Source organism: Ursus maritimus, unplaced genomic scaffold (assembly GCF_017311325.1).
Source record: "Ursus maritimus isolate PB19 unplaced genomic scaffold, ASM1731132v1 scaffold_30, whole genome shotgun sequence".
Taxonomy (NCBI): domain Eukaryota; kingdom Metazoa; phylum Chordata; class Mammalia; order Carnivora; family Ursidae; genus Ursus; species Ursus maritimus.
Genome location: NW_024425564.1, coordinates 11,709,792 through 11,737,320, shown reverse-complemented (window position 1 = coordinate 11,737,320; position 27,529 = coordinate 11,709,792). Strand labels below are relative to the sequence as shown.

Here is a 27,529-nt window from a genome sequence, read left to right as displayed (position 1 = left end):
TTCAGGAGAGGTGTTGACAGTATTATCTCTATTTGTAGTCTTCTTCCAGGCTCTGTCCTGAGCTGTTTCTTTTGCAGGGTCTGCCCCACTCTCTTGAGCAGGATCCTTCCCTTTCCTACACAACCTCCTTCATATGTTGGATTCCTTCTTTTTCCCCTGGTTGGAGAAAGGGGCCAAAAGGGAAGAGGGACTAGCCTCCAGAAAGGCCCTCCCTATCCCCACCTTTTCTTAGCAAACACCCAGCTCTGCTGTGTATACATGGAAAGGTGTGTATTGCCACCTAAATCTTCTGAACCATTCTTCCAGAGAGGGGACAAGGAGACCCTCCATCTTTGGCAACATCTCATTTCTTCCTTTTGCTATTCTCTCCCCTGCCCTTGGCTTCATCCTGTCCTACACTTCAAATTTCTATTTTGTGTTGAACTTGCTTTTTTTCATATTGAAAAGATAACATCGCCCCAAGAGCCAAAAATAAATGACAACTGAAAAAAAGGGAAAGACTACCAGTGGATACATGAGGCTCAAGGTCAGCTACACATACACTTTGCTCCCTATAAACTGACGAGAATATCCTTATACTTAACTGACCCTCATATCTTAACCCTGGTACCCAAACCACCCCACCACCTTCACTACTAGCCTCAATAACTGGGGTAGGCCTAGGCTCAGATACAGGATCAATGGACAGAAACGGGAATTGAGATGAATGTTAAGTAGGGCATAAGTGGTTCCCAGACCATCAACATCCTCTTGAAACTTGTAGAAATGCAGATCTTCAGGCCTACCCAGATGTACTGAACCAAAAACCAGTTAACTAGCAATCTATTTAAACTACATCTAGGGTTCATTTGGGTTATGGTACCTGCTGTTTTCTCTTACCCTTTGGGATTTTCTCAGTAAACATAACGGAAAGATAAACCAATGGGGAATATCACTTAATGGTCCCACTCTAAAGTAACACTTGCACCTAATACAACATGCTTCTAAGAACAGAAAGTAAGTCTCAGAGCTACCCTGGAAATTTAAGTCTAATTTTCCGTGGCCCTATTTTCAGTAATTCTGGGGACTAGTTCAATTCTCACCACTAATTCCATTTCAGCATGCTTTTCTGCCTATAACCAACTTATGCAGAAAAAAAAATTGTACAAGGTAACTTCTCCCATTCTGAAATGTCTTGAATGAAGGGAATAAGCTACATTCCAGTATTCATTTTGAATGAGTTCTACTTTATTAAGTTAATTGTTCATCAGTATTAGTACTTTTTAACAGCAATTGATTTGACAAAAGTTGAGAACCTCCAGGCCATCCCTCAGTTTTGGTCAGGAAAATTCTAGACAATAGGTGCGCACAGTCTAATTAGGAAGTTAAACTGGGGATGAGCAGGATAATCAGAAGGCGGGCATGGAACCCCTGGGGACTGGTAGTCTTGGCAATGTGGGGTTGGGAAGAGCAACCCTTACCCTCCAAGGCAAGGCACAGGCTATTTGGCAAGGAGATGCTCAGGGAAGGCCGTTGTGCATGCAGTAGTGGGACCATTCTGGCAACCATGAAGCTAGGCATTGGTGAAGGATGGCTCAAGCTGTTCGCAAAGGCTTGTGGTTAACCTGGTAAAAAGACAACAGTGATGACACTCGGGAACCATGTACCCTCTTCTCCCAGCTCCCCATTTGGATGAGGGCTGCAGGGAGCACATGCATTTCCAGGAGTCTATCATACCCTCTTGTCAAGCAGTCATTAGGACCCATGTACAGCACAAATCACTGAAGAGGAGTGGAGGGGGCTAGGGCCTTGCCAGCACAGACCCTTCTTAGCTCCTAATCTTTCCGTGCTTTCAATGCCAGCCTTAAGAGGGATCCAAGGAACCCAGCTTGAAGGTCACTGTTACGGTCTACTGCTTTCACTTACATGTGTGATGTTTTTTAAGAAGGTACTTAGAATGTGCACAAATCGGGGGAGGAACAGAGGGGGGAGGGAGAGGGACAAGCAGACTCTGCACTGAGCGCAGAGCCCAACGCAGGCCCATCCCAGGACCCTGAGATCATGACCTGAGCCCTAACCAAGAGTTGGACGCTTAACCGACTGAGCGACCCAGGCGCCTCTACGTAAGTTTTTTTTAAGCACACTCATATATAGTATATGCCAGGCACTTGTCCTAAACACTGCAAATACTTACTCATCTAATCCCCTTAACAATTCAATAGAGTAGATGCTATTAACCACCTGATTTTAAGGTGAGGAGAGAGGCACAGAGAACTAGCTAACTTGTCTAAGGTCGCAGCTAGCACGCACTGGAGCCAGGACTCACACCATAACACCGTGGCCCCAGAGCCTGCTCTCTGACCTCTAGCATCACCTATCCGTGAATCAACAGGCACCAAGAAAAGCAGTGAGATGCCTTTGGAATTAATGGTCAACAGGCTGCAACCAGTTCCTTGTACTAGTGGGGCAACCACGAGGCTCTAGAGGACAGTCAGCCTGGGTTTGAAGTCTAGCTTTACCAGCTGTTTGACAGGGCCACAGTTCCTTAACATACTGAAAACGGTTTCTTTACTTTATAAAATACTATATACCCAAAGGACAGTTTGATTTAAAAAAACCAACCATTTGTGTAGAAGTTTAGCACCGAGGGGCGTCTGGGTGGCTCAGTTGGTTACGTGTCTGCCTTCGGCTCAGGTCATGATCCCGGGGACCTGGGATGGAGCCTGGCATCAGGCTCCCTGCGCAGCGGGGAGTCTGTTTCACCGTCTCTCCCTCCCCCTACTCATGCTTTCTCTCTCTGAAATAAATGAGTAAGATCTTTAAAAGCAGCAGCAGCAGCAGCTCGGCACTGTGTCTAGCATACAGAAAGCAAAAATGTCAATGCTCCCGAGCTTCCTCGGTGCCGGTCCAGTACTAGGCCTACGCATCACGTGCCCCCGGAACCCAGAAATTCACAGAAAATCCGCAGCTCCCACCCTAGAGACCCTCACCTGGGAGATGCTGACGCCGGTGAGTCTCTCCACACTCTCTGGCAGGCGGCTCAGGATGTCTAGTACTTCCCCGGTCACTTTGGCCGCCCCCACGGTCCCACCTCCACTGGACACCAATGTGATCTTATTGGCTGAGGTCAAGGGACCACTGATCTCCTCTGCCACCTGGTAGGTGAGAGAGGCCCACTCAGCACCTGTGGTCTGACTACGCCCCTCCTAAAACACCTCACCCTGGGCTTCAAGATTGTTATCTTCTTCACTTTGTAAGGATCATCCTTCCTCACTTCAGTCACTGGCTTATAATTCCCACCCCAAATTTCCAGTCCTCCAGCCTGGGTCTCCCCAAGCCCCTCATTTCCCCCCACCCTACATTCTCTGGTTCTGTTCCTCTCCTGGTGCCCACACAACCTCCAGACCTGGGGCAGCTTCTCCAGCAGCATGTCCAGCTGAGCTGCCTCCTGGTACAGCTGGAATGCTTCTGCCTTCTTGGCCATCTGCTCGGCCTCGGCCCGGGCTCGAGCCCCTATGGCAAAGGCCTCGGCCTCCCCACGCATCTGAGAATGGTACAGGAAACTGTGGTACTGATGGCTGTAGTTGAGGACGAGAAACCCCAGCTCCAACAGCAACCCGCACTCACTCCACAAGCCAAGAGCCACCTCTGAACTCACCCTCACAGACTCAGCTTCGGCCTCAGCCTGCATAATCAGCTGGGACCTGGGCACAGAAAGGGAAGTGGAGGGAGGGGCTGAGGAAGGGCAAAAGGCAGGCCCCGCTGGGGAGACACAGGCCCCTGTAACGTGAGTTCCGTAGTTCAGGCAGCGAGGGCCTCAGCTCTTCACATGGGGGCACCCAGGTGGTAAAGGACTAGGATGGGGCCTGGGAGGGGCATTTACTTCTCTGCCTCAGCCAGGCGCTCCAGCTTGTAGCGCTCGGCTTCCGCGGGCTTCCGAACTCGGGCCTCCAGCTCCTTCTCTCGGCGGGCGATCTCCTGTTCCTGCACTGCCACCTGCTGGGCCCGCTCCACCACCTGCACCTGTACCCGCTGCTCCTCGATCTGCTGCTTAGTTTTGGCAACCTGGGTAGGAGAAATGCTCAACCTCAGAGCTGAAGGGCAAGTTCCCAGGGACCACAGAGAGAAGCCAGGGTCAGGGCTCCAGGGCGAGATATAAAAATAGAGTAGGCACATGAAATCGGTCCCTGGTGGGCTCAGCCAGCCCAGTGGAGTCCATTTCCCATATGGATCCCAATCAGGGCTCGGGGGATGGCCTGCTCCTCCTCAGGGGCAGCACCAAGGGCAGGACATTTTCCAAGCAGCCTCAGCATCAACAGCTGGATGGGGCTTGGACCCAGTCCCTGTTCTCCCTCAGGCCAGGCTCCATGTCCCTCTCTTGAGCTCCCATACTAGTCCATTTCTCCACAGTGTCCCTCTCCAGAGTATGAGCTCCTGGAGGGCTCTGATGCATGGTGGCTGTCTTCCACCTCCAGCCTCACTCAGCCATCCGCTTGTCTCCAGCTGTGCTGCTGTAACCTTCCTGTAGGCCACCATCACTCCAGCCCTCCCTGCAACAGCTTCCTACTGGCTCCGGTGGTGGTGGTGGGGTGTGTATGTATCTTTTCCATTTTTATCTTTTATATATGATACAAATTCAAAAGAAAAAAATGGACAGTGAGAAGCAAGGTTTCTGTCCACTTATTTCCTCAAACCACCTGGTTCCTTTCCCCAGAGGCAACCACTGTGACCAGCTTCTTCTGTAGTCTTCTTCCAGGGACATTCTAAACATTTACAGGAACGTGTACATATAGAATTCTTCTTATTCAGGCATATTTCATTTTCTGATTCCTGTAGAGTACAGAGATCTGAAGGCTCTTGCCGAGATTTTGGTGAGGAGAGGTACCAGAGAGGAACATGCTTCTTTACTGCCCCACAGCTCTGGCTCAGCCATGGACCACCATCCCTGCGGGTCTTACCAATAGCAGAGATGATGCCCCTGCCTTTACTGTACCCATGTGTTCACTCCAGAGGAAATGTGCTTCTGGATATGGCACCCTTTGCTGTCTCTGACCCTAAAATTTCAAACTGCTTCCAGATTAGACTAGTTGCTCTCTCCCTCACTGTGCAGAAACTCTCTGCATTGGAGCCCTTCCTGCCCCTCCTTAAGCCCACCTTTTGATTAAATAACCCCCAGTAGCTTCCCTGGAAGAAGTACATGGGCAATAAGTTTTTTGAGATCTTGCTTTTCTGAGATTTTTATTCTATCTTCCTATTTGAATGACAGTTAAATTGAGCACAGGTTACTATGTTAGAATTCATTTTCTATCCAACTTCTGAAGGCATTACTCCATGGCCTTCCAGCTTCTTGAAAAATCTGAAGTCAGTTTGATGCCTGACCCTTTGTGATCTGTTCTTTCTCTCTGGAATATTTTAATCCTTTCCTTGCTCTCCATGTTCTGAAATTTCACAGGGTAGTTTGTTTTTCATTCATTGTATGTACATTTGGTGGACTGTTTCAATCTAGAAAGTCATACCTTTCAGAACAGATAAACATTTAAGAATTTTTTCCACTTGGGGCACCTGGGTGGCACAGCGGTTAAGCGTCTGCCTTCAGCTCAGGGCGTGATCCCCGCGTTGTGGGATCGAGTCCCACATCAGGCTCCTCTGCTATGAGCCTGCTTCTTCCTCTCCCACTCACCTGCTTGTGTTCCCTCTCTCGCTGGCTGTCTCTATCTCTGTCAAATAAATAAATAAAATCTTTAAAAAAAAAAAAAAAAAAAAGAATTTTTTCCACTGGTCATTTTCCTCCCATTTTCTTTGTTCTCTTGATTTATTAGATTAATGAATCTGTAGATTAGGATTAATAAATGTATTACAATTAGAATTTATTAGAATTAGATTAATAAATCCATAGATTCATTAGAATTTCTTCATTGTGATTTCCCCCCCTCATTTCTGCCATCTTACTGATTTCTAAGAGCTCTTTTTTTGTTTTCTATTCTATGCCCTGATTTTCTAGCCGTGAATTCTTCTCTTATCTCACTGAGGATATTAAAAAAAAATTTTTAAGCTTTCTTCTCCCTGCATAGTCTGTATCCTCCAAATTGCTTTGCTGTTTGTGGTTTTAGTCTCAGACTTCAACACCGCAGGATTCCCTCATATATCAGGTAATCCTTGGCTGCCTGCTCCCAGTGCTCCCAGGTCTAAGACAGTGAAGGGAAACTGTGGGCATGTGGGTGAGGCTTGCTGACTGAGCTTCACTCTAGGGTGATCTGGGCAGGTCATCTGCTGAGGAACCTCTGATTCAGGATGCTGGAAGCCTTTCCCTTTGGACTGGTCATGTTTAGGCACAGTCTTCTGATGACTTCTTTGGAAGATGGAGGGTCTGGGGGCCAAATGGGGTAAGGCGGGCAGGGGAGGCTGTCAGCATTTAGCATTCAATGGTCACATCGTGCCCGCCACTGATAAAGTACCACTGGCTTAGTTGATTACGATGGCTTTCCGGCTTTCTGTTCCTTCTGATCCTATTCTCTCATCTGTTTTCACCTTCTTCTTTTTTAAAATCACTGTTTGTGGTTTTAGTGAGGTTTTAGAGGGAGTGCAATTAACTGTATTTATTCAAGCCATCCACTCTGAAAAAGCTTCCAACTTATCTTCCTGCTTTCTCTCTTTCTTCTGGGAATCAATTCTCCACAGGGCAGCCAGACTGATCCTTATAAAAATGTAAATTAGACCATGGCACCTCCCCGCTTAAAGTTCTCCAACAGCATTCCACTGGGCTTTGAATTCTCTTCTAAGTCTCCCAACACGGCCACCTGAACCCTATGTGACCTGGCCCTGCCTGCCTCGCCATCTCACTCACAGCATACCAACCGCACTGGATCAGAACCCTCCTCTCTGTTCTTGGGACACACCAAGCTCTTTCCTACCTCAGGGCCTTTGCACGTGGTGGTCCTCTGCCTAACCACATATGGCTATTTATATTTAAAGTTAATTAAAATTAAATAAAATCTAAAATTCTGTTTGTCAGTCACATCTCACTAGCTACAGTTCCACAAGCCATATTTCAAGCACTCAGTATCGCAGCACAGACTTACAGCATTTCCATCATCACAGAAAGTTCTATTTGAACAGCACTGGCCTAGAATGCTCTTGGCCCACAACTCTTTGTGGCTCCTTCTCATCTTCAGGTTCATCTCATAAAGCACTTCCTCACTGAAGCCTTCTTGGATCACCCCCACTGTTTTTTTCATCACCCTGTATATGTCCTTCATGGCACTTAAACAAGATAATTAGAACCTATGAACATTACTTACTTGCTTACTAGCTCTTTCCTGTGTTATAAGCTCCACAAGGGCAGGAATCTTTTCTGTCTCATTCATACTTACGTCCTCACTTCCAAAACAATGCTTGGCACATAGTAAGCACTTAATGGATATTTGTTGAATGAATCCTTATTTCCCAAGCACCTAGCACAAAGCCTGGCACAGAATAAAGAACTGATAAAAGTTGGAACAGAGCCAACACCAGCCCAACCGTTTGATTTGCAGATAAGGAAAGGTATATTTAGGTTAAGGACCAGGAAGCTAATGGTTTCCACTATGTTAATACTTCTCAAACTCCAATGTGTACATGAATCCCCTAGGCATTCTGTTGAAACGCAGATTCTAGGGGCACCTGGCTGGCTCAGTTGAGAGACCAGCAACTCTTGATCTCAGGGTCATGCATTCAAGCCCCATGTCGGCACGGAGCCTACTTTAAAAAAAACAATGCTGATTCTGATTCAGTCAGTAGGACAGGAGCTGGAGATTCTGTATCGAACGAGCTCCACAGTGCTGCTGGTGCTGCTGGTAGGCAGACCACACCGAGGAGCGAAGCACCACGCTGCACGCCATCACCTGTCATACCACCAGGAATTTAACATCATAAACTAAAGATGTTTTGTACTGCATTATCCTTTAAGCCTATACCAACTCTTGGCAAAAACAAATTTCATAATATTGCTATCCTTTGGGTAAAGGTCTTGAAGTACAGTTGATTCTTATTATTCATGGTAGATCCTTTCTATAAAGTAACCATGAACACTGAATTAGCAAGCACTTATTCTGGTGTTAGGGGAAATACACGGTTAGGTTCCTGTGAGCCCCTGTTCACAACAGATCAGTATATATCCTTGCTTTATATGTGTTTCTGTTTAAAGATACCTTTCGTAACAGACATCGTTGATTCAGTAACAAGGGAGTTACTGCCGACAGCGCTACAACTCACGCCTGAAAGACGCTTATCTAACACATGTAAATTCTCTCTAAGGCACATCACAGCCTCCTTGCACTTAGAAACACTCAGCACTTTAGCAGTACGCTTGGGGGCCGTTTTAAACAGCAAAATCACCAACAAAGAGTACAAGAATGCAAAAAATGTAGCAGTAAATATACTGTGAAAATGACACTGTTTACATTATGAGAGCTGAAACAAGAAGGCAAAACATCTTGTTCAACCTCAACTGTACCTCAGGCAACTCAAATTTTTCACTGCTCTGTGCATGTCTGCACATGATCACAAAGGTGCCACAGGGACTGTTTCTGGGGTCACGAGTAAATTTTAGTGAGTAGGCGAATTCTCAAATACAGAAATCTGCAAACAATGAGGACGACCATGCCTCCCTGCAATAACAAGGGCTGCCCATATCTCACTTTGCAGGATTCAGAGCCCAAGTCCATGTTTTCCTTCCTCCTGCCTTTCTTGGATCACCAGGGCTGCTGTGAGCCCAGGGAAATATCAGAAAAAGGCGGCACCATTCATGCACAGCGCGGTGAGTGTAGGGGATGGGCTGGATCTTAGCTCTGCTTCACCCACTCATCCAGATGCCCTTACACAGGGCACAATCTGCCCAAACATATGATCCCATCCTACTGACCATATCCCTTCTTGGCCTTTACTTTGCTTTTCAACTGAAATGCTTAGGTCTTCCAAATCTTCTTTTATGGGGGAGTTGGGTCAGAAACGTAGGGATCAGAGTTAGATTATGAGAAAGTGTGGTGGCCTACGATGGGGGACTTGAGAGGAACTAACTGCCCAGTGTGAGAGCTCTGACCTGAAGTTGGTAGGCCAGGTCAGCCTGTGCTCGGCGGGTGTTGACCTCGATGTCATACGCGGCCTTCTTTAGCTCATAGTCTCTCTGCGCCTTGGCCATCTCGATCTCACTCAGGTACTGAGCAGACACCTTTTCCTGCTTAGCTTTGGCTTCCTGTCCACACAGAGATCAGGGAGGAAGTTAGAGTAGGGAGAGGAAGGCCCCAGTGGGGAAAGCCTGCTCCTCACCAGACTCCCCTGTGCGGCCTCATCTACTTCCTCTGCCAACCCGGCTCTATGAGCCCTCACTCAGTTGTGCCCCTTCCATCCCCTCTCCCGCTGCACACCCAAAAAGCCCATGGCGACCAAGTGATCCCCCAAGTGGAATCTATCTCACCCGGATCCCAGCATCTCTTTTAGCTTCTGCTTCCCCAATCCGAGCATCTTTTTGGACTTGCGCTGTTCTAGCCTTCCCTAAAGAGTGCAAATAGTCCTGTGAGAGAGAAGCAGCAATCAGAATCCTCCAGAGGGTTTAAGAGATGGGAACGGGGAACTGGAGAGGACGGGCCGCCTAAGTTTACCTGATCGTCATGAATGTCCTTCAGGGTGTAGCTAACCACACTGATGCCCATGTTGACCAGGTCTGAGGAGGCCACTTTGAAAACCTGCTCTGAGAATTTCTGCCTGTCCTTATAGATTTCCTAGGGTAACAGAATGGTGGGAAGGAGGAACTTAAGCTCTCAGTCCTCTGGCTACTCTCTCCCACAGACTAGCTGGGTCCTTAGGTGCCACTCACTCTGGCATCTCTTCCAGATCTTTCCCTGCCCTCAAGCCCACCTCCACAGTCATGTGAGCCATGATAGCCCTCTGGTGGCCTTCCAGAGTCTCCAGTGCAATGTGGGCAATCTCAGCCTCCGTCTTCCCCAGGAACATCTGGCAGGCAGCTGCCAACATCTCCTTGTTCTGCCCCTGGATTTTCACCTGTAACCAGAGTAGGGATAGGGAAAGTGTGGTGAAGGTCTCGTGAAGCCAGGTAGTAAGCAGGAAGAGAATGGAAGAGTCAAGTGCCTTGGGAGTCCCTGGAGAAGGGGACTTGGCAGAGACATTGCTCTGCAGCCAGAGGTTGGGAAAGCCATGGTCAGAAGATTCTTAACGTCTGGGGACAAAGAAGGTGATGAGGAAATGGACTCTGGGGGAAAGGCTCTGAAAGCCTCACCTGGGCAATGCCAGTGACTGAGATGGGGACCCCATGGCGAGTGTAAACCTTTTCACTCTTGACATTGAGGGTCAGTGTGTTGAGAGAGATCCTATGGGAAAAAGAAGGAGTGGACAGTGAGAAAAAAAGAAAAGAGAGAAAACTGGGGTTTCCCTTCCCTGGTTCTTTTTCCACCTACCTCTGGATTTGCTGGATGCAGGGCAGGACAAAGACACGTCCTCCAGCCACCATGACTGGGGGGCTTCGGCAGAAACCTGCAAGGTGCAGGGGCAGTAAACTGCAGTGGTAGGGGTAGGGCTAGAATATGGAAGACTGAAAAACGAGTGTGGGGGGGATAATCCCCTCAAGGAAATCTGGGAGCTGGAGGGGAGGCAGTCTGGGCACTGGGACTCACAAGTGGGTGGCTTGCAGCCATTGGGGGCTGGAGGGGGGGGGGATGGACAGAAGGCCTGGGCCTGGGGAGCTGGTAAGGAGAAGGGTAAGGGGTAGAGGCCGGACCGCAAGGGTTTGGGGGGCACTGGTTGAGAAGAGAACATTACTTACCGGAGACCACCATGGCCTCATTTGGGCCGCAGGTGAAAAACATGGCTCAGGTTGAAGCTGGGGGAAAAGGAATGAAAGCCTTTGCGGGGGGATCCACAGGAGCGAATATTCTCTTTCCCGTCAGTCTCGCCCCATCTCCAGCCACCAGGGCCCAGTCCCTTCCGCACCCAGGGGTCTGTCCCACATATCCCCAGCGGCTCCCTCCCCCACGCCGGCTTACGGCCGCTCCCTGCCCCTTGCCCGGTCCCGCCTTCGATGAGGACTGTGCCTCTCTCCGCTGATAAAGCTCTCCCGCGCCTAGAGGCCCCCAGACCTGGCGCCACCCTCCTCGCTCCTCCGCAGTCCGATTACATCTCCCTTCCCCACCCACCTTCCCGCACGCAGGCGGCGGCCGGGCCAGGGCGCTCAGCGGATCCGGGAGCCGAGCAGCGGTCCGGGGGTGGGGACGGCCTTCCAACAAGCCCGCGGACGCTCGCGCCCCTCACCCGGCCGCGCCCTGTGGCTGCGGCAGACGCGACCCCGCCCCCGCGGCGGGCCACCCTCCGCCCCGCGCGCTCGGCCCGCCCCTTTCCCGGCAAGCCGCGCTAGCGTTTGCCGTCCCCCGGGCCTGCGCGGCTTACCCCGCCTGCTGGGGGAGCGGCCGCCCCCGCCGCCGCCCTTCCCCGGCCAGGAGCTCCGCCCCGGGAAGCGGGACGTGACCTCCGTGGGCCTGCAACCCGGGGCCGGGGAGATTGCCTCATCTCTGATTTGCCCCGGGGGAACTGGGAAAACCGCACACTGGGCAACGATAGACCGCATCCGGTCACCTGGGGCGGAGCGCCCGCCGGTCCTTGGGGCGAAGGCGGGGAGGGGTGGGGAATCGCCGCTAGAAAAGATTCATACATTCAGATGACTACTGACAGTATATCGACTTTATTTGTGTTCACAGAACATACCGGGCGACCTCACAGCCGCCCGCTGACAGCCCACCGATCTTCGCCACCCTAGCCACCCCTTGGGGGCAACTTCGAGAAGGTCGAAGACCAAGGACCTTATCCCCAGTGTCCGCCAAAGCCTCACACAGTAGATCCAAGGAGCTGAAATCCTGCAGGACTGAACACCCGCCCCTGAACCTACGACCCGCCACCATCCTTGACTCGTAGCCCGGGCGCTCTCCCACATCAGGACCTTTCCATTCGTTCTGAAGGAGAACCAAGGCGCCCAGCCTCCACCGTTCCCACAAAGCTCGACAAATACCAAGAGTTCTGCGTTTTCAGCAGGGAGGCACATCTCACACCCCTGCATAAGTTAAAATAAATATTACATACACCCCTCCATCACCTAGGGGGACATACATAAATACATATAAATATTAATTAGGATCAGTGAGAAATAAATTAATGACGCTCTTCCCCACGCGGCCTAGCCCCGGAGTGTCGGTGCTCGTTTCATCCCAGACTCGGCTGGCTTCTCCGCTGCAGTGTTGGGAGTTTAAGTCGCCTCGCAAGTCCCAGTTTGGGATACGCTCTCGCGCACCAGGTACACCTGGTGTTTCTTTGGTTTTTAGGATTCTTTTGGGGGCGGGGGGGAGTCCGGGTTAGAAGGCGGCCGGGTGTTGCTGTAGAAAAGTGCTGAGGTCCAGAGCGTAGTCCGAGGGTTCAGAGGTCAGATTAAGAGGCTCGAGGACTGGGGGCGCCGGGGTGGGTGCGGGGGACGCGCCGCTGGGGGCGTCCTCCGGGGCCAGCGGTGCCGGCACACCCTCTTCAGCCATCAGGATCTGGCAGAAGATGACGGCGAGCAGGAGAAAAAGGAGCCTTTTGGCAGGGTTCGGATCCTCGACTGGCAGCTGGCGCCGGACCTGAAGAGAGACAACAAAGGCGACAGGTTAGCTGAGGACCCCGGCGTCCGGCCGTTCCCCCTGCCCCTCCGGCTGCCCACTTCCACGACACTCACCACTCGTGGGTAGAGGACCCTACGGCTGCGCTTCCGATGCCCGCGGGAGGCGCTGGGGCGCGCGGCGGGGGCCACCGCGGGCTCCGGGAGAGGGTCGAAGGTGAAGATCTCAGGACCAGAGCCCCGACGGGGTCCGGGACTGGTGGAGGAGACGGGGGTCGGGGCCCGCAGGACGGTCATAGTGGGGAGGGAGCTGCGAGAGTGACACATCGTGCGCGGAGCGGAGCGGAAGGCCGAATGCGGACCTGCAGCGGTGCTGAGCAAATTATGTGCCCCAGAATGGGGCGGGTCCTTCTCGACTCCACCCGCGGCTGGGAGTGGTGGCCCGAGCAAGCTGGAAATTCCGACGGTTAAGCAAAGAGAGGGGGTGGCGACTTGGCCTGTGCAACCTAGGTGCCGAATTGTGTTTTGTGAGTGTGTGAGTCGTGAGTGGGGTGGGTGAGATCCCCGGCTGCAGGCACATGTCGGGGCATGTGGTAGCTGGACAGCGGCCAACAGATAGCTTAGGAGGTGGTTGGGCGCCCGCCCGTCTCTGGGGAGGCAGGAGGACTGACATGAAGAAATCTGGCCATGCTGGGACAATGACCCAGCAAAGTGAAGGAATTACAGTTACACACTCACATTCATGCACTTGTAGATACACATAGAAAACACACACACATCCCAAGAGGAAAATCATTACAGAAATAGCCCAGAGACAGAGAGATGGACACACTAGCACACACAGACACGAAGCTGCCTGCCTCAGCACACACCACATTGTAGGGGCCGAAAAATCGTCCTTTCTTTCCTCCCAGCTTCTTTGGCTGGTCTAATAATTAAATTGCTGTAAGTAACAGGAGAAACAGATTTAATTACAGGAAGCTGTGAGATTCAAAGGCAGTTGAGGTTACATGCCATCTTGAGCTAGGGAATGGAACAGGGGCCTGGGTCTTCAAAAGGAGGAGGGCAGTGCACCAGGAGAGAAGAAGAGATGTTTGCCCTGCCAAGCAGGTAAGTCTTTCAGATAAAAGGTATCTGTGGTGATCGCTGCCTTTGTGGGTCAGGCCCCTATCTCAATTCTTTTCGGCAGTTAAGGGAGAGAGGCGAAAAGCTTTTCCAGAGTCTGCTGGGTGTTGACTGCCTTCAGTTCAAAATAATTCACATGCCAAAGTGGCCCATTTTGGGGTGGCCTATTCTGCTCCCCTGTACCATGCACATACACAGAGCAAAGGTGTAGAGACTTCGCAGGGGCAACACAATAAAGCTACCTACGCGGTGTGGGCAGAAATGCTCACATAAGACTGGCGCCTCAAAACAAAGGCAAAAGGTTAGCAGCCGTCAGATTCGTCCCTTGTCGTATAGAAAAAAATCACGAAATCTATGTAAAGGACATTTTAAACTGTGAGACATCATACACACGCAGTAATGGCAGTAACTTAAGAGAACTAGTGTATTTTCATAACTGCCTTAGAGACAGCTGCTCATGGACACACAGTTTAACATCCTTTGAGCATTTACTGGTTCCAGGCACCCTGGTAATGGGTCTGTTGAAGTACGGAGGTTGGTTTCAGTGTATGGGCTGCTGAGTGAGGCAGGCCAGATTCAGCCGGCACCTCACGCTAAGCATGGGGAGGGGACACTGACCAGGAAAACTCTCTTGAGGGTCTTGAGGAAACTGAACACTAAGTGCAAAGGGGAGACCCAAAAGAGCTAGTGTTCCCGTCTGTCTAATCAAAAAGGGTAGGATTCGTGGAAGAGTGGCATTTGTGATGACTTTGAGCAGTGGGTGGGATGCCACAGAGTCAGATGTGGAAGATGACTGTGAGGAAGAGAATGGAATCAGCAAAGGCCTTGAGCTGGAAAAGTACAGGATGTGTTTGGAGAATCACAAGAAAAACAATCTTACAGTAAGTTTCCTGTAAAGGAGTGGTGGGAAGTAATGATTCTGGAAAGGAGGTGGGCAGAGTAGGGAGAGCTTAGCTGGACCTCCAGGAGATTGAGTTTGACTCTAGATTCTGGGTTCTGTGGGTCACAGAAGGCTATACAAGGAGGGTAGTTCAAGCTGGGAGCTAAGTAGGATGACAAGGATGCCCTGGATGGCGAGACACTGAGGCAGGGGTAGGAGGCTATTGGAAAGGTTCAGGTGGAAGGTAACAAGGGCCTGAGATGGGCCATGGAAGAGGAAACCAAGAGGAAGGGTGGCAGTAAGAGACATTCCTAGCATAAGACCATGGCGATTTAGTCATGAGATGGGAATCATTAGAACCTGGGAGCGTGGAGAGTGGGGTGCTGGGGTGCTAACAGTAAGAGCATGAAGGCATCAAGGCTGACTCCAGGATTTGAAAGGCATCTGGTCTTTATTCCAGATCATATTATGCCTGGTGCACGCAGAGTACACGTTACAGGCTGCGTCACACCTGTCTCTGTGCCCTGCATGAGACCCAGCACAGCGCCTTACCTGTGGTAGTTGCTCAACGGTCTTGTTAAATGAAAGCTGAAAATGCAGAACTAGAAATGCACATATGGTATTCACACCCTGGCTGGCTCACCCCATCCTTAGAGACACGGATGCACTCCTTCAAACCCCACATACACATTTATAGCATCTTAAGAACAGCTGGGACAATTCTTACACACACATCAATTAAGGAACACCTAAGGGCATTTCTCAACCAAGGCCGTGTGGAATGCAAATAGGGACATCCCCACATTTGGGCTCCGATAGATACATTATTGCTGTATATACAACTGCTTCCCGGGCCTCTATGTCGCTGTATTGTATACCCATTACTGCTGTCTAAACTCCTGTGTTACATTCTTCTTCCTGACCAGCATAAAACACACCTCTACAGAGACACGTCCCTTTCCCATACCTGCCTTTTCACTCCTGCCATCATTGTTTTTACGCCCAAGCAGTGAGCCTACACACCTATCTACGCCCTTATTCCAAGGCAACCTGCACACTACACGATGATTAACATGAGTACATGACTGCTTGCCTGTGTGCATGGGCCCACATACATGCTCACACAGATGTCAGTTGGGGGTGGGGGAGATAGTGATGATGGAAGAAAATGCCTTGGTGGGAGCGGGGAGGAGGGGGGGCGGTGGCACCCAAGGTCAGGAATGCACAGCTTGTTTATGATGGAAAATTTCTCTAGGGCATTTGGCAGGGGAGGGGAAATGAAGAAGGATGTCAGGATCTTGTTTCACCACTACCTCCCACATCTGGAATCTGGGCCTCCAGCTGGGCCTAGTTATCTTTACCGTCCTCCTGGCGCAGAGAGACCTTTCTTTGTGGCAAGACCAGAATGGGGCAGAGAAGAACCAGAAAACTCAGACTGCTCGCCATTCCTTCTCAACCAATCTCATCCCTGTTCCTGCTACCCTCAGAGACCCATGGCTCTGCCTCACCCCATCCCCGCCATACAGGAACTGGGGAAAGGTTGAGAGTGAATCATTAAGCCAATGAAAGGGTGCGGGGGTGAGTGCTGGGGGTTGAGTTAAGGCCAGGAAGGGCCAGGGGCTGAGACCGGCAGCTGGACCAGTTCTCACTGCCCTAATCCTAGGGAAACAGGCCCTTGGCTCCTTTCCAGTTCACTGCTCTCGCTGCTCTTCATTTCCTCCCCATCTTCCCCAAGATTGCTAGGATCCTTCCTTTCCCTCATTTGACCTGTGATCTTGACCTCCCACCAACCTCTTTCCTAGCCCCTTGTTCATTTTCTTATAACACTTGCTACATGGGGAATCATTTTATGTATTTTTTTACTTTTTGTTGTTGTTTGTCTCCCCCCTACTGGAGCATAATCTCCGTAAATACACAGGACCACATCCGCTCTTTTTTCTCATGATATCTTGGTGGTATCTCCAGGACTTGGCCTTTCACCTAGTAGGGGTTCATAACTATTCTTAAATCCATCTCCTCTGAGGAGCTACCCTCACCCTCAGAGGTGTCCGTTTGTCCAGCTGTGTCCTTTCAGAGCTTCCCCCGTCTCCCCCCATCCAAAAGCTTCCTCTCCGAAGAGGAGATGTGCGATGCTCAGCTGTGGCTAGGGAGGACCTGCCGTAAAATTGGGAATAACCGTGCAGGTGATGGATGGCAAAGCACTGGCCCTCACTCTGTATAAATGCCTGGTGTAAGAGTGAGTCATGCCTGCTGGCCCACCTGGAGTACTGTCCCATTGCTGACGGAAGTCTAGAATGGGGGACAGGGGTAATGGGAAGGAGACAGATATTTGGAAGTGAGAGCATTTGAAAAAGGGAAGCAGGTAGAGGGCTCACGTCAGGGTACTCGGGAAATAGAAACTGAGAGCTCAGCAGCACCTGGCACTTGGTAGATGCCCGGTAACTTTGTTGACTTGAGATGGATTTGTGGTAGAAAGGAGACATGGTGTAGCGAAAAGAGCATATTAGAATCTGGTGGTGTTAGAGGAAACTGGGTTTAAATTCTGGCTCTACTACCTATGAACTACATGATACTGGGCCAGCTACTTTACTTCTCTGAAAATATCTCCTCAGTTGAAAAGTGGGCATATTGGTTTTAAGGTTACTGTGAGGATTGGGGAGATGCGTTTACCGCTCCTAGGCACATAGTAGGTGCTTCCTCTGTGATGGCCATTATTAGGATTATGCGAAGAGGGGCTGCTTTGGAGGAGATATGGGCAGCAGTGAGCTAACCCAGGAGTAGGAGACCAGGATAACAAAATAGACTCCAAGTGCTAAGATCACCAGGAGATAGAATTTCTCTTTCTGTTTTTATCCCTCCTTCCTTCCCTCTCCATCTCAGGCAGGTTTTGTGGCTTTTTGTTTTCTCCAAAGAAGCAGAGACTTCTGCATTCCTAGCTCTTGTTCAGCCAGTGTGGCTGATTTTAAATACCCTTCCCCGGCCCCATGCTCACGCATTCCAGTTGGAACAATTCTTGCCAGAGGCCTGGCAGTAGGGTGGGGTGGCGAGTTCTTGGCAACAGGTTAATAAATGACCGTCAGAGACACCTTTGGGCCTTAGGAGAGGCAAGATCAGTCCCCGGCGGTTTTCCCTGATGCAAAAGCAGGGCAAGAGTGCCCGGAGCACCAGGACAAGGTCACAAGAGAACATGGTATCCCCTGCCTCAGGACGCAGGTTGGCCCCTCCCAGCTCAGCTCCACTCAACCAGAATTCCCTGGAGGCGCTGAGAATGGGGAGCTGAGAAGGGACCCAATGTGCCCGTTTTTCTGCCAACGCTGGCTTCCCAGGACCCGGGGTTGTAGCTCCTCCCTTTGGCCTCAGTTTCCTACAGGTAATAACTTCACGAGAGCAGGACTTTATCCATCTTGTTCATTGCCCTGTATTCAGTGCCTAAAACTGTGCTTCTCCATCAATCCCAGCTGCCTGAAAAGGCTGGGAATGTGGGGCTCTTTAATCCATGGATGTTACGGAGCTGCTCAAACGGGAAGCAGCTTGCATCTCTCGGTAGGGCGCTTCCATATGAGCCCTGGAGAGTAGGACTGTGATTTAATTCAAAGCACAATATGTGTGGTGGGGGAGGGGAAAGTGCAGCAAATGAAGTCTTTCCCCCTTTGTCCTGCCTTTTCAGACACCCTGTATTTACTTGATGAGTTGCTCCGGAAAGTCAAGCGTTTAGATCAAAGGCTCTCTGATGTCTCTCCCGTCTGCCGCCCCATGATTCCGCAGTGTCTCCCATGGGTTCTCAAAAGTTAAACTAAGTCTCCCTCCTACTTCCAACACAGCTGCCAGAGGCCCTTTCCTTTGAAGGTTGGGAGAGGCCTCTGGGGGTGGGATGAGCGCTCCCGGCTGGCGGGGCTCCAGCCCCTGCCCGGCTGGCTCGCGTGTTAGTGCTGGGGCTTGACTGGCTGCCAGGGGGTGAGCCCTGAAGCGGTTTTCTGGGAAGGGTAGGTGCCTGTGTGACTCAGAACCAAGTTAGGGAAAAAACATGCTCACTCAATCTCTGGCACCCTCCTGCCTGGCCTGGCTTTGACCATGAGCTCATGAAAGAGGAAGCTGGGCCTGGCAGACAGGAGCCCTGCCTTCCCTCATGTTTTCTCTCCATGGCCTCACGGATTCCCTGGAGTGTCTGGGCCTCATGTTGCCGTCATCCTGGCTCCGGGGTGGCCCTGACCCTACGCTTCTATACAGTCTCCCTTCCCAGACGATTGGTCAGTTTTTTTCCCCAGGTTGGAAATCCCACCCAGCACAGAAGCAGATCGCTCACAAGGGGAGGCTGAAAATACCCTGTTGGTCTCTCCCATGAACGGTGACTGTTTCGGTTTGCTCCTGTGACTGCTGTGTCTCCAAGTGGTGCTAACCCGGAGCCTGAACTAAGGGCTTACTTGGGAGCTAGGGTTCAGGAAGGAACCAGGGGGTCCCAAAGTACTGGGCAGCCGAACCACCCTCAGGGCTGCTTTATACTCACTGAGACTTACGTAATACTTCTGGCATACAGGGCAGCCCACTACCAGAGGGCACATTTTATTTCAGTGGAAATTATGACAAGGATGGGCCATGAAGAACCTTCCTAACTCTCCTCCCCACAGTCCATCTTCTTTGTCTTCCCCAGAGTTTCCTTCCTTCCTTTCTTTCTTTTTCCTTTCTTTCTTTCTTTCTTTCTTTCTTTCTTTCTTTCTTTCTTTCTTCCTTCCTTCCTTCCTTCCTTCCTTTCTTTCTTTCTTTCTTTCTTTCTTTCTTTCTTTCTTTCTTTCTTTCTTAAGATTTTATTTATTTATTTGACAGAGAGAGACAGCGAGAGAGGGAACATGAGCAGGGGGAGTGGGAGAGGAAGAAGCAGGCTCCCAGGGGAGCAGGGAGCCCGATGCGGGGCTTGATCCCAGGACCCCGGGATCACGACCGGAGCCGAAGGCAGACGCTTAACGGCCAAGCTACCCAGGCGCCCCTCCCCAGAGTTTCTTGTTAGAAGATGGACTTGACCAAATCAGTGCCTGCCTAGTGACTTCTGTGCCCCCAAACTCTCTAGTGGGGCTGGACTGGCTTCTCAACCTGAATCCGGGCAACTTCATCCAGGCTTTCTCTCAGCTCCCCAGTGCGGTCCTGGTGCCCTGAGATACAGTGCTACGTCTGATTTTGTGCTTTTTCTCACCTGTGCCAAACTCTTACCAACTGGACCCTTCGCACATGTGGTTTCCTCTTTTTCCTCTTCATTCTCCTGAGAAAACCCTGCCCTGCCTCCCACATGCAGTATTAGTCCATCTACTTTGTATGTCAAACACAGTTATAGTCATTTGCCTATTGGTCTTTTTTTTTTTTAATGTATTTATTTATTTGAGAGAAAGGGAGAGAGCACTATCGGGAGAGGCAGAGGGGGAATCTCAAGCAGACTCCCTGCCGAGCATGCAGGCTGACTCGGGGCTTGATCTCACAACCCTGAGAGTTGGACGTTTAACCGACTGAGCCACCCAGGCGCCTCGTCTATTGATCTTTCTGATTGTCTGCACATGCTAGGACCCTGTCTGGTCACTACCACCAGACATTGTGATGAAGCCATTCTGATGCCAGGAGCCTTCTGACAAGGCAAAAAAAGTTATTAAATTGTCAGCATTTAAAGAAAATAAAAAAGAAATGTGTAAAGCAGATATTCTCAGCCCATCCCTGTGGGTTTTGTTCCTCCTGTTCCTGACTCCCACTCTTTCACATAGAATTTGCTAGTGGTTGGTGATATTACCTTTTTATTAAAAGCCAGGCATAGGGGCGCCTGGGTGGCTCAGTCGGTTAAACGTCTGCTTTCTGCTCAGGTCATGATCCCAGGGTGCTGGGATTGAGTCCCACATCAGGCTCCCTGCTCAGCGGGGAGTCTGCTTCTCCCTCTCCTCCTCACTTGTGCTCTCTGTCATTATAAGGACTCGAGACCATCTCAAAGGATTATTTGTTTCCCTAAACAATTTTTTAGCTCTTTCAGATAAGAGACAAGCATTAACCCACTGCAGGGCTTAGTACTCTACCTGACACATATTAGGTACTCAATAGATTTTGACTGAATGATGAATGAATGAATGAATGAAGAGACCCAGATTTTTAGCTCAGCTCTGTGCTGTTCCATAGGGTAGCATGTGACTATTTAAATTTTAATTAAAGAAAATTTAAATTCAGTTTTTCATTTGCATCACCACATTTCAAGTACACAATAACCACATGTGGCTAGTGGTTGTCATATTGGAAAGAGAGGATATAGCGCATTTCCATCATCATAGAAAGTTCTGTTGGACAATACTGGGTTAGATGATGAGGTGAGAGAAGGAAAAATGGTGCATAGGGAAAACATTTATCACAGGCTGATGGCTTTACCTTGCTTTCAACACTTTTCAAACAGCCTAGATCAGTCCTCTCTCATTAGATTATGTTGCATACTGCCCACTCAGAGGTCTAGGAATCACCTCAGAAATCTGTTATTGAGAAACATATCTCTGATCACATCCATGACCCAAACTTCTAAGAAAAAGAAGACAGAAGATTGAAGGAGGAACTAAAGCCACAGTGTTCTTTCTGTCATAGGCCGCAAGAAACTAACCCATCCAGAGTGCTTTGTGCCCATTATTTCATCTGGTCCTCCCAGCGTCCCTGTAGGACACAGAGGGGCAGTGAAGGTACGTGGCTGAAAGTCAGGTACTTGTGAAATGGTGGAAGTAAGCCCCCCCACTCAAAACATCAGTAGATGGACTGACAGATGTGTTCCAGCTAAGAGCAGTAGAAGGCAGAAAAATGCGTGAAATACGCTTCAAGAAGCTTATAACTCAGTGAAGGGAAAACAAGAGAAACACATTATAACTATATAACCATACATACACACACGTATTTATATGTTACATGTAGACACATGTATACACTAATATGTCTATATTATATACATTATAATATGTGTGGACACACACGATCACATAATAACTATCATCTGTTTGGTATATTCGAGCTTACAGGTACTTTTCCTCCGCAAATCACTGTGACGAATGTCAAATGAATGGCATGTTGACACAGACAGCAAGTGTTCTTGGAATTCAGAGCAGAGGGAATACACTGCACAATGGGGTGAGGGGGGAACGTTTTGATTGAGGCACCGAACTAGCAAGAATGTTGGGCAGTCCCACCAACCCGAATACGACTTCTGGCTTCCATGCTACAAACTTGCCAGATTCTCCATTGCTTCTAGTTTTTAGTGAGATGATTATACATTCATTTTACTTTCTAGGGGGTAAAATGTTGACTGAGTACTTCGTGGTCGGTGTTTTCTCTCTGATCCTCCTTCCAAATGATCAACATACTAAAAACAGCAACAAACCTCCCACGCATTTCACGTGATTCTAGACACAGAGAGTAACTTCAAACTCTAAGTGTAAGAAGGTTTGAGTTGCCTTTACTTCATCACCCGTGATGAGGACCCTGTGGTATAGCTCCAGCCCCTACTCAACGCTCTGGGTTATGTAATGTCAATTCTGCCCACAATTCCTGCAGCGTAGAACGCGTAAAACTCCAGCACGGCACTCTGACTGGGCTTGCCTCGGTTCTCCTTTCACAATCACGGCCACCTCCCTGTTGGTGGTGATGCGGAAATGTCTTTCTAAAGTTCTGTGCACTTTGCCTCAGCTTCCTTTAATTTTTTCTAAAGCTTCTGTCTTTCTTTCTTGGAATTTCTTTGGTTTCAAGCCACAGAAACTCATTATGGCTAACTTAAACGGAAAAGTGGAGGACTGAGAGGATGTTGGAGAGCTCACAGAATCAGAGGAAGGCTGAAGAACCAGGCTTAGGGAACACAGCAATGAATGCAGCTCCAGGATTCAGTGGCAGAAATCAAGTCTTGCCTTTGCCACCTGCTGCGATGAATGAATGACAATCAGATGCTTCCATCTCTCCCACTCACGTCCATCAGCCCCAGCCCCCGCCGAGGGAGTCTGGTTAGCCTAGGTTAGGCAGGGGAAGTTCAGCTAGGGAAAGGAAGGACACCTTATCTGACAGTCTTTACGACCACAAAGAGGTAATTCCCGAATGAATCCAGTGACTGTTGTCAGAGGAAGAGAGAGTTTGCGTTGGATGAGCAAACCTCAGAACACAGCCCCCATACCGCATTTCTCTTCCTAACCTCCATTTCCAACCCTTTCTAATTATCCATAGTAGGAGTGACCAATTTATCTTCCAAGGTTATAGAAAAGATATTTTTTAAAAAATCCATTTGTATTGGAATTTTTCCCAAGAGGTGTTAATGGTTGGAGAAGTTTGGCTTTGCCCCTCAGCAGTTGGGTAGGAGGATTAAAGAAGGTAATGTATGCAAAACGCCTATTATAGTGCCTAGCACGGAGCAAGTTCCATTACATGTCGCTGCCATCCCGGCCCTTCCCCAGTGGTTTGCAGGAGCCAGCTCATACCAGCTCACAAGAGCCAATCATCATAGTTTCGGGATTTTTACGCCATGGACATTGGAAATATTGCAAATGAGGACTTGCCCCCTCTCTCACCCCCAAGGCAGTTATTAATCATTTACCCATACATCACTGCGTCCACTTCTTTCTTCACGGAGGGTAAGTAGAACCATGAAGGATTGAGTGTCAGTTAGGATTAGATTCTGCTGTGACTAAAAACAATAATAACAACAGTGGTTTACTACATACAAGGTCATTCTCTAGGTCTGGGTGGCTAGTCTGCGCTTGGCTAGTGGCTCTACTTTGTTGCCTCCCCATCCTCGAAACATGGCTTTCACTTCATGATCTAGGATGGCTGCTGTAGGGGTCAAGGGCCGGCCACCCAAGATAGGCCAGTTTGGCACGAACAGTATTTTGAGTTAAAAGCAATCAAAATGCAGCGGAGCAGGAGAAGCCGGTCACCTCTCCCTCATGGCCTGATTGTACCAGAGAGCTATTTACAGAGATAACTCCTCACCTACCAAACTTACCTGCAAGATAGGGAGACCTTTGTTTTCTAAATATCTCCTTTCACCTTCTTGCTAATGGTCTTTCACTCCTTCGTATCCTCAGACACTATTCCTGTCCCAAGCTCCTATAAGTGTCATATTGCCTCATTGTCTTTGGAACTTCATATGCTATCAAATTTTATTTTCTCCTGTGAATCTTTCTCATGTCAATTTGATTCTTAGTCCAGCTAGAGGGACCTTGCAGGACAGAGGAAGGTCTTCCTCCCTAATACTGCTCAAGCTCCACGTTACAGCCAGCAGGGAGGAGAAAGGCAGAGAAACACACTCTCCTTTCTCTTAAGGCCATTGACAGAAGTAACGTACAACATTTCTGCTTATATGAAATAGGTTGAGGTGAGGTCACTTAACCACATCTAGGGGCAAGGGGGGCCTGAGCGTGTTTATTTACTCCAGGCAGCCATGTGCCCAGGTGGAAATGGGGAAGAAGGAAGGAGTGGATAGTGGGAGGCAGTTGGCCATCCCTCCTGTCACCAGCTAGAACCCAGGACTTGACCTTTACTGACCACTGGCTTATACTCACCAACCTTTGTCCTACATTTTTCCTTGAGCTCTTCCTTCCAGCTTATCTCTCTCCCTTTTTAAAAAAGATTTATTTATTTATTTTGAGAGATAGAGAGAAAGGGGGAGAGGGGCAGGAGAGGGAGGGAGAAAAACCCAAGTAGCAAGGAGCCTGATGTGGGGCTCAATCTCGTGACCCTGAGATCATGACCCAAGCAGAAACTAAGAATGGGACGCTCAACTGACTGGGCCACGCAAGCACCCCTCCAGCTTATCTCTTAACTCGGGCAAATGGACAGCAAAACCAGCCCTCAAGCAATAGCAACTGCCCTGACAGGACTTCCTGCTGGCCCAGACTGCCCAGACCAACTCACACCCGCACAGATGCACAGATGAATGATGGAATGACCTCTAGAATGACCTACAATTACCTTTACCTCATTATAATATTAAAACCTCCACCCAAGGAGGAGCCTCAGTCTCATTTACATACAATGTATGTTAGGCGTGTTTCCTTAAGGCCCATGCGTGGCCTGGCGCCCACCTCTACGTTTGATGACAAGGTTTCCCTATCTAAATATTCACCCTAACCCTAAATGAAAGGAACTCATCACCCTTGCTCAGCGAGTCATATCTTTGGAAGCTATTCCCCATGGTCTCCTTATTTGCTGCAACTAAAGTTTTCTTTGTGGGACAACCTGGTGCAACTTCTGATTCACGAAGGAGTGAACTCAACGTTGGTTACAGATATACTCTCACTAACCGTCAGGATGTAGTGAAGTATAGATGAGAGGGGAAAGTCCTACTGGTGAGATAGGAATGTGTGTGGTTTGTGGAACTCTGAAGGAGCTGGCTGGAACAGAAAATTAGAAACACTGAAAATGAGATTAAATAAACAAGATGGAGGGCAGATCTTAGTGAGGGTCCAGGAAAGCAGACAAAAGCATCTTTATCTGGTACCATTACAAACAGGAGGCATTGAACTTTTGGGTAGGGGAGCTATACAATCAGAGGCATTTAAAAAATTTTAATCTGGCACTTACATGCTAGACATGTTGAAGACGGGTGGAAAAACAGGAAGCATCAGGCAGGGCGGAGGGGAGACTGATTTCACAATCCAGCTGTGAGGTGGGAGTACATCTGAGAGGCATTTGCTGGACAATGCGTTCAAATTGATGTCTGGCCTGACAGGGAGTTTCAGGCTGAGGTGGGCAAGACGCAGCATTTACAGGGTAAACAGAGCAGACCTGCCTTGGTAGGTGTTTTTGATTGGGTCTCTTAGAAGCGGAACCTGGCACGGGACTTTTGTTCAAGGGATTGATTGAGGCAGGAGAAGGAGAGTGAGGGAAATGGGATGGCAAAGGGGAAGAGGCTGAGTAAAGGTGTGGGCTGAGCCCACAGGGAGGCCCTTGGCACAAGTGGCAGAAGAGTGGACTCCAGCTGGAGGCAAGGGGGCTGGAGTTTTGTAGCCCCCCATCAGGCAGTCGTTGACCCAGGTCTGCCCGAAGTATGTGTAAGGGGGAAAGGTTTGGCTCCCATTTGGTCCAGGGCAATTCATCAGAAAAGGGGACAGCTATGCGTGGTTATTAGACCACAAGCTTATGAGTGCTGAGTGGACCAGCTGCTAAAAAGGATCTGAGTGAGGCCCAGACAGCATCCATTTCAGTGGGTCCATTTTGTGTGTGTTGGATTTGAGGTGGTGAAGAAATAAGGTATTGGTATACGATTAGTGGGAAATGAGAGTCACAAGACAGGAGGTCATGTAGAAGAATAGGGCCAGCTATGCAGATACCGGAGTGAGGGACTCTGGTACACGGATGATAGTTTCGAAGAGAAGGAATGAGCTCTTTGAGGGCCATGGATAGAGAGAGGGGAGTAAGCCTTTGGAAAGTTAAGTTGGTTATACGCTAGAGGGAAGGTAGGTGGGAGAGGAGGAATCAATGAATAAAGCAAAGCAGAGATCAGTAGAAAGGTATGTTAGTATGGTAGTCGAACTTACATTATCCCTGGAAGTCAAGGGAAGAAGACATTGAAAAAGAATGAGCATGGAGGGGCGCCTGGGTGGCTCAGTTGCTAAGCGCCTGCCTTCGGCTCAGGGCGTGATCCCAGTGTTCTGGGATCGAGCCCCGCATCAGGCTCCTCCACTGGGAGCCTGCTTCTTCCTCTCCCACTCCCCCTGCTTGTGTTCCCTCTCTCACTGGCTGTCTCTCTCTCTGTCAAATAAATTTAAAAATCTTAAAAAAAAAAAAAAAAAAAGAATGAGTATGGAGAAAAAGTTGAGGTGTTTCGTTTTCATTTTTTGTTAGTTCTGATGTTGTTGGTGGCCTTTGAGGGAACAACTTCACAGCAGAACTGGCTTAGAAACCACATGGTGAGAGCTAGTAATGCTTTCCATATTTAACGCCATTCCATTCTGGTTCTTAACTCCTCTAGGGCACTTCCTGCTTCAGTTGATATGTGCTCATTCTTGCTTGTCCCAAGATTACTCTATGTTCTGGTTACCTAATGTTGCCTAACAGATTACCCCAAGACTGAGCGGCATGAGACACCCTTTGTTATGTTCATGGGTTCTGTGGGTTAGGAATTTGGATACAATACAGTGGGGATGGCTTGTCTCTGTTCCATGAGGTCTGGGGCTGCAACTGGAAGACTCAAAAGCTGGGGCCTGGAATCATCTGCAGGATTCTTCACTCACATATCTGACAGTGGATGCTGGCTATTGGCTGGGGGCCCCAGTTTCTTTCCTGGTGGTCCAGACTGGGTTTTTCCCACGTGGTGGCTGGTTTACTGAAAGAAAGAAGCAGGCATGAACTGTATTCTTTTTATGACCTCACCGTTTTTTATTATCTACATTGTTCTCCCTGTACCTCATTGGTCAGTGCAGTCACAGCCGTACCCAGATTCAAGGGGAGGGAACATGACCCCACGCTGGAGTCTGTAAAACTACGGAAGAGCAGGGAGGGGAGGGGCACTCATCTTTGGAGAATGCAATCAGCTTTACTCTGCAAAGCTCTCCATTTACTTCTTATGACTGGCCCCTTTATTCAACACCCATCAATAACAGCAATGGAAGGGACTACCTGAGGCTTAGAGGGATAAGCGTACTGGCCCAGGTGACTAAGCAAGAGCTCTGATGTGACATGGACCCGGGGCTTCTGGGTTGATGCTGCTTCTATTAAGAACTGGGTGCCTCCAGCTTCAGAGGGGAAGGGGGTGGGGGAATGGGATAGGCTGGTGATGGGTAGTAAGGAGGGCACGTATTGCATGGTGCACTGGGTGTTATACGCAACTAATGAATCATCGAACTTTACATAAAAAAAATAAAAATTAAAAATTAAAAAAAAAAGAAAAGAACTGGGTGCCTCCAAAGAGCAAATAAAACTCGTGGAGACGGGGACTG

General features: G+C 49.3%; 2 protein-coding genes across 6 annotated transcripts; both read right to left on the bottom strand.

Annotated features, from left to right (window-relative positions):
* Positions 1-1,205: 1,205 nt before the first annotated feature.
* On the bottom strand, positions 1,206-11,325 carry FLOT1 (flotillin 1). Of its 5 annotated transcripts, XR_005838773.1 has the most exons (14): positions 11,163-11,325; positions 10,793-10,849; positions 10,428-10,503; positions 10,250-10,340; positions 9,871-10,014; positions 9,615-9,734; positions 9,431-9,526; positions 9,056-9,208; positions 3,863-4,044; positions 3,638-3,683; positions 3,386-3,523; positions 2,970-3,134; positions 2,602-2,776; positions 1,206-1,604 (listed from the first exon to the last, which is right to left on the bottom strand). XR_005838773.1 is itself a non-coding variant. In XM_040644948.1 (13 exons), exons 2-13 carry the CDS (start codon positions 10,833-10,835, stop codon positions 1,575-1,577), a joined length of 1,284 nt encoding a protein of 427 aa, XP_040500882.1. In that variant the 5' UTR covers positions 10,836-10,849; positions 11,163-11,324; the 3' UTR covers positions 1,206-1,574. The 5 variants fall into 5 exon arrangements, 4 of the variants coding, with proteins under 4 accessions (XP_040500882.1, XP_040500883.1, XP_040500884.1 ...); XM_040644948.1 differs by lacking the exon at positions 2,602-2,776 and having other exon boundaries at positions 11,163-11,324; XM_040644949.1 differs by lacking the exons at positions 2,602-2,776; positions 10,250-10,340 and having other exon boundaries at positions 10,428-10,561.
* A 363-nt stretch (positions 11,326-11,688) lies between these two features.
* IER3 (immediate early response 3) lies at positions 11,689-13,132 on the bottom strand. The gene is made up of 2 exons (XM_040644947.1): positions 12,725-13,132; positions 11,689-12,629 (listed from the first exon to the last, which is right to left on the bottom strand). The coding sequence occupies exons 1-2, from the start codon at positions 12,932-12,934 to the stop codon at positions 12,369-12,371; spliced, it is 471 nt and encodes a 156-aa protein (XP_040500881.1). The 5' UTR covers positions 12,935-13,132; the 3' UTR covers positions 11,689-12,368.
* Positions 13,133-27,529: the final 14,397 nt, after the last annotated feature.

What these genes read in the sequence shown, in the direction of transcription:
- IER3 (XM_040644947.1), bottom strand. Translation starts at nt 12,934, where the DNA reads ATGTGTCACTCTCGCAGCTCCCTCCCCACTATGACCGTCCTGCGGGCC. An exon ending in GGGTCCTCTACCCACGAGTG is followed by an intron (nt 12,630 to 12,724) that starts GTGAGTGTCGTG and finishes GTCTCTCTTCAG; the next exon opens with GTCCGGCGCCAGCTGCCAGT.
- FLOT1 (XM_040644948.1), bottom strand. Translation starts at nt 10,835, where the DNA reads ATGTTTTTCACCTGCGGCCCAAATGAGGCCATGGTGGTCTCCG. An exon ending in AAAGAGATGCTGGGATCCGG is followed by an intron (nt 9,209 to 9,430) that starts GTGAGATAGATT and finishes CTGTGTGGACAG; the next exon opens with GAAGCCAAAGCTAAGCAGGA. An exon ending in CGCCTGGCTGAGGCAGAGAA is followed by an intron (nt 3,684 to 3,862) that starts GTAAATGCCCCT and finishes TTCTGTGCCCAG; the next exon opens with GTCCCAGCTGATTATGCAGG.